Source organism: Ictalurus furcatus, chromosome 24 (assembly GCF_023375685.1).
Source record: "Ictalurus furcatus strain D&B chromosome 24, Billie_1.0, whole genome shotgun sequence".
NCBI lineage: Eukaryota > Metazoa > Chordata > Actinopteri > Siluriformes > Ictaluridae > Ictalurus > Ictalurus furcatus.
Window position 1 is genome coordinate 945,012 of NC_071278.1, and position 12,500 is coordinate 957,511.

Here is a 12,500-nt window from a genome sequence, read left to right on the forward strand (position 1 = left end):
CTGTTAGCTACATTAGCATGATAGCTCCGAGGAAGGAGGGGTGGAGTCAATGCACCGTGTGGACGTGTCCTCTTCATCAGCTCCTGTTTGAGCAAGTAGGCAACAAATCTGTGAACTGCATGAACCGTGTGTGAGAGAGTGTGTGTGTGTGTGTGTGTGTGCGTGTAGTAACTCAGTAATACTCTGTATAGCAGCAGTTTTTTTTTTAATGTGAAGTAATGAAATACAATAAAGAGATTGTGTGAAAGATATAAAGAGGGTTTCAGGTTGTTTTTTTTTTGTGAGGAACAAGTCCATATAAGGACTTCCTGTTCTCTTCTCTGTATGCAGTATGATCTCGTCACCTCATCCTGTATTCCTGAATGTATAAAAACCCGGACTCACTGGAGTGTAGAGTCTACAAGAAGCCAGTAATAAACTGTGTGTGTGTGTGTGTGTGTGTGTGTAAAATGAGTGCTGGTAGAGTAATATTACTGTTACAGCTGCAGTTATGGAGAATTAATCAACACTTTCTAACCAATCAGAATCTGAGGTGTAAATAAAGCGTCTCCATTAGCGTTACTCGCACTAGTTATATAAATCACGGACAGGCCGCGGAGTTGAAGCGCTCCGTCAAAATAAAACCTTCAGTAGAAACGGAGTTGAAGTTAAGAGTCAAGTCTCTAGGGAGCGAGAGCCCCGCCCTCATAACGAACACTGTCAGACGCTGTGACGCTCGGTACACTTCACACACGCGTGCATGTGTTACATTCACGGTTACGAACAACGTCCTGATCGGAGGAAGTTCCCAGACGAGCGGGTTTGGGAGATCGGGGACGCCGACGCGCTGCGTTTCTGTCGTACGAACAGCGCAGACCCGTACACTTTTAGCCGAACTTTTATTTCAATAAATCACAGACACCAGAAAGAAAGAAAACACTAGATTTAGTAGAACGGATGTGAAAGTAGGTGAGAGGTCCGACTGAGACTCGGAGCTTTATTCCACGTCGGTTTCCGCTTTCTTCTCCATCGCTGCTGCTTCGAGTCTCATGAGCTGCTTCTTCTTCCGATCAACGTACGGTCCTACAGAGAGGGGGACTCGCACCGTGTCCAAGCCGTTCACCTGCACACGCACACACACACACACACATCAGGAGATCATCACAACTACACACACACACACACACACACACACACACACACTATAGAGTGTAAAGAAAAACTGACTGGAATCAGAAACTCGGTTCAACAGTCTATAATACAGACACATCGACACACACTCCCGACTTTCTGCAAGATTAACGTGTGTGTGTGTGTGTGTGTGTGTGTGTGTGTGTGTGTACGTTAATCTAACCTCCTCAGTTGATAAGAGTAATAATGATTAATAAATAAGAATAAACAGAATCCACTGGGTTTAGATGAAACTCCTCACCGTGACCTCACACCAGAAATCTCCAAACTGTGTGATCGGCTCGTCCGGCAACGTCAGAGCATGCGGAGGGACGACCACGCCCAGCTACACACACACACACACACACACACACACACGCACGTGCACACAGAGACAGAGCAGTCATCATTATAACTAATGAGCTTTACCAAGAACACAGAATTTAATCTGAATAACAGTCAGCGTTTTACAGAAAACAAACACTTTCTCACTTTTCTTAAAAAATTCCTGCAGACGATTTCCTCCGTGAGGAGAAACTGCTGCTGGGCGTCCAGCGGGATTCCCACCTCCACAGCGGACTTCTTCAGGAACTCCACCGTCTGGAAACAGAACATTCTCCTCACGTTTATTACGAAGCTGGAATGTGAACTAATACTAATATTATACATACATAAAAGTTACGATTTTGTCTCTGAGACAGTGGTTATAATATAAAATCTAGAAACATAAATAAATAAAGCACGGGAATTAATTTATTTCTAAATCAAAATGTTTTTTTTTTTAATGTTTACATAAAAAACACTAGCAGTGAAACTTCTTTTTGAATTTAGAAGATGCTCCGATACGAGGAACTCAGTTTATTTAGGACATTTGAGAAAATAATACTTTAATAACAAATATATAAAATATTTAAATAATTTGTAAATATAAATTTGAATTTGTTTAATAGGATAATTCTTTTTTTTTTTAATTCTGAACACTTTGGGACTTCACTGTGCGACTGCTAGGGTTTACCCTGTGGCTTTAAAGCACCTGTGTGTGTGTGTGTGTGTGTGTGTGTGCGTGCGTGTGTGTGGACTTACGAGCTGTCCTGTCCTCGTCTGGATTCTGTCCTCTTTCTTTCCCTCTCGCAGTAACTGATGGAGAGAGAGAGAGAGAGAGAGAGTTAATAACTCATTATAATCACATTACGTACAGAAATAACTATAAACACCCACACGCTGATAATCAGGTTTGAGATCCATCACCATGGTAACGATTTATATATGATTTATAAATGACAGCACAGAAATCATCCTGATATTGTGGATTTTGTGTTTTAGAGTCAGAATTGCAGTCTGGAGGTCAGTCTGGAGGTCAGTCTGGAGGTCAGTCTGGAGGAAGCTGTGGATTAAAACCTGAGCTCAGGATTGGGGTTAATGTGAATGTTTCTCAGTCCGTAACTGGAAAGGAGAAAAAGCCCTAAATATCAGCACGTGATGTTATATATAAATATAATATAATATAATATAAAATAATACACAATATCTTACACGTCTCTCCTCAGTGAACATCTCCTTGTTCTCAGGTGAAGGATAAACAGCCAGACCTTCAGCCAGAAGCTTGTTCCGTCCCACAGACTTCTTCACAAACACCGTGTCTCCTCGACCGCCGAGCTCTGCGTTCAACACACACTGTTACACACCCGCACAGCCCACTACACACCATCACACACCACTACATCCCAATACACACCATCACACACCCCATCACAAACCACTACACACCATCATACCCCATCATACCCCATCATACCCCATCACAACCCATCACAACCCATCACACCCCACTTTTAACACGTCACAGCAACAGACTGAGAACATTTTGTTTTGATTCAGCATCTAACACACACACTAAACATCAGCTCTGATTTCAGCTTCATGCTCACAGTACACTCTAAACCCCGGCTCGCTGAGTGAGTGAGTGTGAGTGGGTGTGTGTGTGTGTGTGTGTGTGAGAGTGAGTGTGTGTGTGTGTGTGTGTGTGTGAGTGTGTGTGAGTGTGTGTTGAAGAATCGGTGAGATCAGTACGTACTGGGCACGGTCTGTGTAAGCAGCAGCTCCATTTTATCCTTCATGTTGTGCTTCGTGTCCTCCACAAAGCGATAAACCCGGTGACGGCGAGAGTAGAGTCTCGGAGGACTGCCTTCCTTCGACAGCGGGACCTGCCACCAGCGCTCCACAACCACTGTGCTCTGAGACACACACACACACATTATTACACACACATACAGCTGTGGTGAAGTTTTCTGTAAGGAGGAATGTGTATGGAAGGAGTCTCCAGTGTCAGCGCTGTGTAACAGTCAGAGGTAAAGCTGTAACTTTAAGTTTCCCACATCTTCATCACAGAGTTTACACTTCACTACTGTTCCACACTAACACACTGTGTGTTTACATTATTAACATGAAGAGAGAGAATAAAGAGAGAGAATAAAGAGAGAGAATAGACGTTATGAAGTGTAATGTAGTGACATAATAGAAGTGTGATGTATGTGAAGTGTGATGTAGTGATAATGAAAATAAAGAATAAGTAGTTAGTTCTGTACCCTGCACGCGCTGTGGGAGAAGTTCTGAGTCCTGACTGAAGCACACACACTGTGAAGGACAAACCGAGCAGGCGCGCGCGCAAACATCACGAACACCGCGCTTATAAAACCGCTGCGAGGGGAAACCAGACGCGGTGTTTAAAACATAACACTTTTATCAACTTAATCCTCGTTATTCGTGTTTACATTCATGCGCCATGTGAATATAGCGATGCTTCCTGAGCGACTTCTTCTTCTTCTTCTGGTTTTAATGGCGGTTGGCAAACCAACTGAAGGTGCATTACCGCCACCTACTGGACTGGAGTGTGGCAGCAGATTGGCAGGAAAAATAATAACAATAATAATAATACGTAAATAAATAAATAAATAAATAAAACAATAAATAACTATATACTAGATATTTATACTAAATTGCTAAAGTCTCTCACTTATCCCAGTATTATTCAGATAATTTATTAGGATCCACAGCTTCTTTTTCTTCTTTCTTCTTTTGCTTCTTTTTTTCGTCGTCGCTTTGTAGTTGTCTCGCTGCGCGCGCTCTTTGCTGTCCCCTAGCGGCCGACATGTTGTAACAATTCATTTTTTCCCTTTTGTTTTTTAATCATTTGTTGTTTTCCATCATTTATGCACATTTTTTTTATCAATAATGTGAGTTTTGTGCTTGTTTTTAACACTGTGCTAATTCTAAAATGGTCTAAAAATGGCATATTTATTGACTTATTTATTTATTTGTTTGTTTGTTTATGTTTTTGTTTGTTTGTTTATTGTCTAAAATTAATTTTATATCTTTCCATTACTGTCATATAGTCTCTGGAATAATATTAACATTTTTCTAAATATCTAATATCTAAATATTAGCTTACAATTACACAACTCTTACCATAAATATACTGTCTATGGATTTTATTTATTTATTTATTATTTTAAAAATGGTCTAAAATGTACAGTTATTCTCTTTGGCATACTTTCAAAACGTAACCTTTCCAGCTTCTTATTTTATTCATTTATATGGGTATTTATTTTTCTTTTAAATATTTACCCGATGTGAGAAAATAAGGAATTTGTTTTGATTGTAATTTTGTTATATTTTATGTGAAGAATCTGTAATTGACCTACTTTATATAAAACCAATAAAAAAGATTAATCACAAAAACAGTGGTCTAAAATGACATTCCTCTTACCATAAATATACTGTCCATGGAATACTTGTTTAATTGAAAGATTTTAATAGCCTATAATTTGATTAAATACAATATATTTATTATTTTTAAATGACAAACTTTATTATATGAAAATGAAAATTCTTCTACTTAAAAAAAGTTTTTTAAAAACTTCCACAACTTTTTAAATAATCTCCCCCGAGCTAAACAGAACCTACAAGATGAGAAATGAAACACAAAAAAACCTGTGTGTGTGTGTGTGTGTGTGTGTGTGTGTGTGTGTGTGTGTGTTTATTTGGGGGAAAAGAATGTAGAGTAAATGATCTTTAGCACTGCTGAACGGTGTGTTTATAAATGAATAATATTTTTGCATGCATGAATATATAATCTGTGTACAAGCTGTCTACGTGGATAATTGGGATGTTTTTATATTAGAGGAAATGATATATAATGATATGTATGATAGCACATTCATTTGCATATATAATATATTTAGATCTCGTACTTCTGTTCTTTTTTGTACATTTTCACTCTGTATACTCATTACACTTATATTTATATAAATGTTTCTACCTCATCGTTTTAATTCTCACTATCACGCTTTAATTTGCACATAAAAGTCGATCTTGTTTTAATCTTAAAAACCCTTTAAAACACGCTGTTCCGACTTTTCCTCCGAGACCGGAAGTGGATCCTGCTGGGGTTCCGTCCCTAATGCTGCAGCTGCTGGTGTATAAGTGCACTAAGTGGGGGTGAAGTCACGAGCCCTAGCTCCCTATCTAGTGCCCTTGGTGCGGACCAGGGTGTGTTTGGGACCGGGGTAATAACGGGACTCCTCCAGCAGGCAGATTGTTTATCCTGGGATAAAATCAGTGCGGATCAGAAATAAAAAGTTTTGAGTTTGTTGTGTTTGGGGAAACAGGTTAGTGTGTGAGAGTGTGTGTGAGTGTGTGTGTGTGTGTGTGTGTGTGTGTGTGAGGCACTCGGGTGTCGTACACTGGGATTTATAAACACTTTGAGGTGTTCGAGCCTGTAAGAGTTCAGTGCTGTTTGGAGACAATGGAGTCTCTCCGCCATCAGCAGCGCCTCCAGCCCGGGGTGGGATACGGAGCCACACTGAGAGCCGCGCTCAGGCCCGGAGTCACCGGAAACGGAACCGTGGCCAGCTCCGGGCCTCCGCCGCCGCTCCCTCCGCTCCACAGCCTCAGCGCCGGATTCATGAGCCACGCCGGACTCGGAGCTTCAGAACCGGCCACCAACCCCGCCGTGCTGCGGGAAGCGGTGGATGCGGTGGTGCGGAGCTTCGCCAAGCACACGCAGGGATACGGCAGGGGTATGACGCCTTATAACGCACTGTAACCACGCACTGTAACCACGCACTGTAACCACGCACTGTAATCTTGCACTGTAACCACGCACTGTAACCACGCACTGTAATCACGCACTGTAGTCACGCACTGTAATCACTCACTGTAGTCACGCACTGTAATCACGCACTATAACCACTCTGTAATCACTCTGTAAGCATTATAATACCTCCATGAGCACTGTAATAACTCTATAAGCACTGTAATAACTCTATAAACACTGTAATAACTCTATAAACACTGTAATAACTCTATAAGCTCTTTAATAACTCTATAAGCACTGTAATAACTCTATAAGAACTATAATAACTCTATAAGAACTATAATAACTCTATAAGAACTATAATAACTCTATAAGCTCTTTAATAACTCTATAAGAACTATAATAACTCTATAAGCTCTTTAATAACTCTATAAGAACTATAATAACTCTATAAGCTCTATAATAACTCTATAAACACTGTAATAACTCTATAAGCTCTTTAATAACTCTATAAGAACTATAATAACTCTATAAACACTATAATAACTCTAGGAACACTGTAATAACTCTATAAACACTGTAATAACTCTATAAGCACTGTAATAACTCTATAATAACTATAATAACTCTATAAGCACTGTAATAACTCTATAAACACTGTAATAACTCTATAAGAACTATAATAACTCTATAATAACTATAATAACTCTATAAGCACTGTAATAACTCTATAAACACTGTAATAACTCTATAAGAACTATAATAACTCTATAAGCACTGTAATAACTCTATAAGCACTGTAATAACTCTATAAGCACTGTAATAACTCTATAAGCTCTTTAATAACTCTATAAGAACTATAATAACTCTATAAGCACTGTAATAACTCTATAAGCTCTTTAATAACTCTATAAGAACTATAATAACTCTATAAGCACTGTAATAACTCTATGAACACTGTAATAACTCTATAAGCTCTTTAATAACTCTATAAGAACTATAATAACTATAAGCACTGTAATAACTCTATAAGCACTGTAATAACTCTATAAACACTGTAATAACTCTATAAGAACTATAATAACTCTATAAGCACTGTAATAACTCTATAAGAACTATAATAACTCTATAAGCACTGTAATAACTCTATAAGCTCTTTAATAACTCTATAAGAACTATAATAACTCTATAAGCACTGTAATAACTCTATAAGCTCTGTAATAACTCTATAAGAACTATAATAACTCTATGATCTCTATAATAATGCTATAAGCACTGTAATAACTCTATGATCTCTATAATAACTCTATAAGCACTCTAACTCTATAAACGCTATAATAACTCTATGAGCACGGTAATAATAATGATTGTGATTTTATTTATATCTCTCGTCGTCTTCTCCTGGTGTGTGCTCAGTGAACGTGGTGGAGGCTCTGCAGGAGTTCTGGCAGATGAAACAGTCTCGAGGAGCCGAGCTGAAGAACGGAGCGTTGGTGGTGTATGAGATGGTTCCTTCCAACAGTCCTCCATACGTCTGCTACGTCAGTCTCCCCGGAGGCAGCTGCTTCGGAAGCTTCCAGGTACGCCGTCCAACTTTCATTTTGTTTTGTAGATCAGATGAAGAACCAGGTTCTGCGTAAACGAGGGGCTAGGAAGTGTAAAGGTGTTGCGCTGTTTAGGAGAGTTATTTCATCACAGCTGCTTTTTGTCTCAGTTTTGTCCGACGAAAGCCGAAGCGAGACGCAGCGCGGCCAAAATCGCCTTAATGAACTCCGTGTTTAACGAGCATCCATCACGCAGGATCACGGACGAGTTCATCGAGAAGAGTGTGTGTGAAGCTCTCGCCTCCTTCAACGTGAGTTTATCGGCGTTAACACACACATTAGGGATGTAACGGAATACGAATACATTGTTCAGAATGCACAGACGATTGTTTTGAAAAGTTTCTAGGCCACGCCCACTTCTGGTGTAAATCCGAATACAGTCACAAACCGTAAACACACGAATACGTGTTATATTTATCTCACATGTTCTCATGCATTCATCTACAGCTCTACAACATCTGTCCAGAGTGCTTCCTGATCGTATTTTAATATTTTATGTGACGCTGTAATTATCCGCTCTGTGATGTTTAATAGAGTTTCACAGTGTGTGTGTGTGTTTACAGGGAAACAGAGAAGAAGCGGATAATCCCAACACGGGCATCGGGGCGTTCCGCTTCATGCTGGAGTCGAACAAAGGCAAATCCATGCTGGAGTTCCAGGTGAAGGGAATTATTTCTGTTTTAAGTCTCTTTAAATGGAATTACTGGCCCTGAGAAAGGATTTCATTCTGATTCGTGACGCCAGACATGAGAAGTGTGTGTTTCCTGCTCTGACGTGTGATGAGATATCGGTGTGACGGTGTGTGTGTGTGTGTGTGTGTGTGTGTGTGTGTGTGTTCTCTTCCTCCAGGAGCTGATGACAGTTTTCCAGCTGCTGCACTGGAACGGAAGTCTTAAAGCCATGAGAGAGAGACAGTGCTCCCGCCAGGTCAGCGTTTAAAACGTGGCGTATCAGTGGCATTACGTCCTAATTTAGTCTTTACTTGGAGAGACTTGGCTAAACCAGCGAGTTAAATTACTCAGGAAATACGGGAATTTGTCGTCTTGTTAAATGTTTACTTGTCTGTTGGATCGTGAAGTTCATTTCTCTTGACTCGGAGATCGTTAATTTACACGTCTCCGTAATAACACCGGTGCAGAGATCAAACTGACAGCACGACTAGAGCCTTGTTGACAGTAAAACAACGTATACAGCTGCCACAATGAAATACATTTTAAAATACTTATGGAAAAACTGCAGATTCTTAAAGCCCCGAGTGTCTACTTCCATACGAGCCATTAAGCACTGGTATGGAGTGTGACATCACCAATAAATCCCATGCTGAACACGGGCGCGCCCAAAACAGGCGCAAATTCCATTGTTTGTTTTTGAAAAGAGTTCAGTGTGAGTCGTGCTGTGTGCAGGAGGTGTTGGCGCATTACTCCCACCGCGCTCTGGATGATGATATGAGGACGCAGATGGCGGCGGATTGGGTGAACCGTGAGCACGGCGTGTCGGGCAGCGTGGCGCGAGAGCTGGCGGCCACCGAGCGAGAGCTGGAGGAGGCGCGACTCGCCGGCCGAGAGTTACGCTTTTATAAAGAAAAGAAGGACATCTTGATTATGGCACTGGGGCAACTGGGCGGCTCGAACAGCACCACACTGCCCCTGACCTGCTGAAGAGACGGTATACAGTGGTGACGGACCGCGTAATGTCCACACACACACACACACACACACACGCCACACATCATAAGTGATGTTTCTAGTACAATTCCTATAAAAGTTAAATATGGAGATTGGATTGAATCTGACTAATAAAACAAAAAAACACTTCAGTATTTAAGAATGAATTTCAAACACAAGGCCAATATTGTTCCTTAAAGTGTTTGTGAAGGGGTTTGTTGGTGCTACATGAGTTTATTTCATTAATGATATCACATAGCCATTAAAAACAAAAGTGCAATCCATCATTTCCCAAATATCGCTTTTACACGCGTTATAATCACAGCATACATCTGTAAAAAAAAAAAAAAAAAAGAAAGAAAGAAAGAAAGAAAGAAAAACCTTGTGATTATTTTTTTAATCTGTTTATTTGTGTTTGTTTCATATATATATACCTGTATGGATGTTATCACATATTACTCATATGACTCGTGTAAAGGATTTACTGTAGTGTAGCGCCATTTTACTACAATCATTTCAGTCTGGAAATACGCTTTATACAGCGTTACTGAATTTTATACAATACCAGCCATTGTGTTTTATACGACTGTTTGACTATAAGACTGTTTGTGATGATTCAATATCCAGTTTTCTTTGTAGATTTATATTCTTTAAATAATAAAGACATTTTACAATATTGTTATACAAGCGGTGTAGTGTTTTAATCTGTCTGATATATGTGATATGTGATAGATATTTTTATTATTAACGTAATGTGTGTATTTATTAGTGTATTTATGGTAGCCATACTATTCCAGTAATTAAGGTCTGCACGGAGAATCACACAGCAGCTGTGTTTAGCATCCGCATACACATTATGAAATTTTAGACTATTAGCAGCGTTATGGTGACAGGGTGGCAGCTACCCCCGACCCCCCCCCCCCCCCCCCCCCCGAAACATGCTTTGCCACCCCAAATCTGAGCTCTCCTGAGATCACCTCTCTTAAGATGCATATTATTTATGTAATGTATGTGTGCAGTATATGTTTACAAGACATAATAGACATAAAAATATAATACACCACAGCACTGCTGAGTTCCGTACAGTGATTGGTCAGGTGTTGATTAATTCTCTATAACAGCAGCTCTGACAGTAGCGCAGCTGCGACATAAATCACAGCTTTATATTAATGCGACAGTTCTAATACATTATCGTTTCTATAGTAACGGCTCATTCACGGGAACTTCTACAGCGGACGCTCTACTGATATTAAACAGATTAAAATAACCGTTGGAACGGAGAACTTTTCTGTAAGGAGAACTGTGTTTATGTAACGTGTAAGGAAGGAGTCTCCAGTGTCAGCGCTGTCTAACAATCAGAGGTAAAGCTGTAGCTTTAAGTTTTCCCACATCTTCAGTACAGAGGAGTTTACACTTCTTTGTGGTTTCTCGTTAACATGACAAGTGGCTTTTTTTTTCACCTCGAGAGAGAGAACAAAGAGAGGTAACTAGTGTTTATAGCTGCTGTAACATACGTGAGAACAGGAACTAACTTTCACAAAAATAAAGTGTAACTATAAATGAATAATGCATATGGCGTCCTTCAATAAACTACCATCTTTAGGAAGTTGCTGTGGTATAAAGGGGATTTAAACACTTGGGGATGTCTTATAGGAAAGTAATATAATATAATATAATATAATTATTGTTATTTTATAATGTTCCACTCTTCAGCAAAGATGGCGACGGTAATATAAAATAGAGTAGCTTTAAACACCGTAGAAGAAGAGGAAAAAGAAGTTCGCGCGCGCACCGCCGATTTCTGTTTTCTCGAGACAAACGGTTTACTTCCGGTTCATTTCCGCAAAGAGACGCATTTTTCACCGGACACTATATTTCATGGCACACTGACAGCAGTTCTTATCACATACTCTCGACTTTAGCCTTTATCACTTGGTCCTGTAGTGGAACAAAGCTGCTTTTTGACCTCGGCATGGCGGCAGAAACATTACGGACGGTAAATATCTCACTCTTATTATTCTGTTGTTGTTGCTGTTGTTGTTGTTTATGTGGTTAGTGACTAGTTCATTCACCTCGCTAGTTAACCGGTATTCTGCTCGCTGGCTGTGTGGACAGTGTTAATGTCAGCGTTAATAACTGAACTGTTTATACACCTCTTTATTTATGTTTATTCTACAACATCTGACTGCGTTATTATTAAAAAACCCTGACCAGTGTTGAGTAGTCGAGGTTTAAACAGTCAGAAATGATTTAAAATGTACATTTTATTGAAACACTAAAGTGAATCTTTGGTATTTTTTCAACTGTCCTTGAATACAGCGTGTAAGGGACCATCTCAAAAGTGCACGATTCATTTTATTATTCTATCCTCACAACCATAAATGTAATAAATTTACAATAAAAATCTGCCATGAATAAATCATTTATAGATGCATAGGAATTTTCCAAACTGTTAAGGAACGTATTTACAAAGCATACAGTCATGAATTGACTCATATCTGTGTTGTTTTATTCTTGTGTACGTTTTGTTTTTTCTCTCCTTACGCTTATTTTTGTGCGTGCGCCATTCTAATAACGTTTGAATTAAAAGTAATGTCCGGACATGTATAACGTTTAGATTAAAAGTAAATCTAACGTTATAAAAATTCACATCTTTTCATATCTTTATGATGATATATTTATTTCATATGTTTTTAGATGAACCCTTAATAACTGGTTCACCTGTGGTCTGAGATTGGAGTGTTTCACTTCAGATTTCACTCTCTTGAAACAGATGTGTTATTTTCACGCACCGGACCCACGCTTTGAGTGGAAGTGTGTAGGATATTAACACACCCGTTCTGAGAGTGCACGGATGCTGAAAGGAAATCAGACTGAACCGTATGTTTCGGTTGGGGTTTTGTTCCTCGGCTTCTCCCTGAGCGTGGGTTGTGTTTAATGCTTAGCTCGTGAGGAAAAACCCAAACTCATCGGATGACCAACGTGTGG

At 39.6% G+C, this 12,500-nt stretch overlaps 3 protein-coding genes across 4 annotated transcripts in view; 2 read left to right on the forward strand and 1 right to left on the reverse strand.

The window, feature by feature from the left end:
* Window positions 1-907: 907 nt before the first annotated feature.
* mrpl9 (mitochondrial ribosomal protein L9) lies at window positions 908-4,001 on the reverse strand. Its single transcript, XM_053612445.1, has 7 exons — window positions 3,735-4,001; window positions 3,224-3,383; window positions 2,683-2,807; window positions 2,233-2,286; window positions 1,642-1,749; window positions 1,412-1,495; window positions 908-1,102 (listed from the first exon to the last, which is right to left on the reverse strand). Exons 1-7 carry the CDS (start codon window positions 3,819-3,821, stop codon window positions 977-979), a joined length of 744 nt encoding a protein of 247 aa, XP_053468420.1. The 5' UTR covers window positions 3,822-4,001; the 3' UTR covers window positions 908-976.
* Window positions 4,002-5,616: 1,615 nt separating this feature from the next.
* lix1l (limb and CNS expressed 1 like) lies at window positions 5,617-9,878 on the forward strand. The gene is made up of 6 exons (XM_053613427.1): window positions 5,617-6,227; window positions 7,661-7,824; window positions 7,959-8,099; window positions 8,412-8,507; window positions 8,698-8,775; window positions 9,252-9,878. The coding sequence occupies exons 1-6, from the start codon at window positions 5,954-5,956 to the stop codon at window positions 9,504-9,506; spliced, it is 1,008 nt and encodes a 335-aa protein (XP_053469402.1). The 5' UTR covers window positions 5,617-5,953; the 3' UTR covers window positions 9,507-9,878.
* Window positions 9,879-11,380: 1,502 nt separating this feature from the next.
* adck5 (aarF domain containing kinase 5) overlaps window positions 11,381-12,500 on the forward strand; it is a 24,755-nt gene continuing 23,635 nt past the window's right edge. For both annotated transcript variants that reach the window (XM_053612885.1, XM_053612886.1), the window contains exon 1: window positions 11,381-11,508. In XM_053612885.1, the coding sequence (XP_053468860.1) occupies window positions 11,485-11,508 (24 nt within the window). In that variant the 5' untranslated portion in view covers window positions 11,381-11,484. The remainder of the gene's footprint in view (window positions 11,509-12,500) is intronic.

Excerpts from the sequence above, each read along its gene's own strand:
- lix1l (XM_053613427.1), top strand. The coding sequence starts at position 5,954 with ATGGAGTCTCTCCGCCATCAGCAGCGCCTCCAGCCCGGGGTGGGATAC. Across the intron at positions 6,228-7,660 it reads CACGCAGGGATACGGCAGGG|TGAACGTGGTGGAGGCTCTG; the intron begins GTATGACGCCTT and ends GTGTGTGCTCAG. Across the intron at positions 8,100-8,411 it reads AAGCTCTCGCCTCCTTCAAC|GGAAACAGAGAAGAAGCGGA; the intron begins GTGAGTTTATCG and ends GTGTGTTTACAG.
- mrpl9 (XM_053612445.1), bottom strand. The coding sequence starts at position 3,821 with ATGTTTGCGCGCGCGCCTGCTCGGTTTGTCCTTCACAGTGTGTGTGCT. Across the intron at positions 1,750-2,232 it reads AGACGAGGACAGGACAGCTC|ACGGTGGAGTTCCTGAAGAA; the intron begins GTAAGTCCACAC and ends TTCTGTTTCCAG. Across the intron at positions 1,103-1,411 it reads ATTTCTGGTGTGAGGTCACG|GTGAACGGCTTGGACACGGT; the intron begins GTGAGGAGTTTC and ends GTGCGTGTGCAG.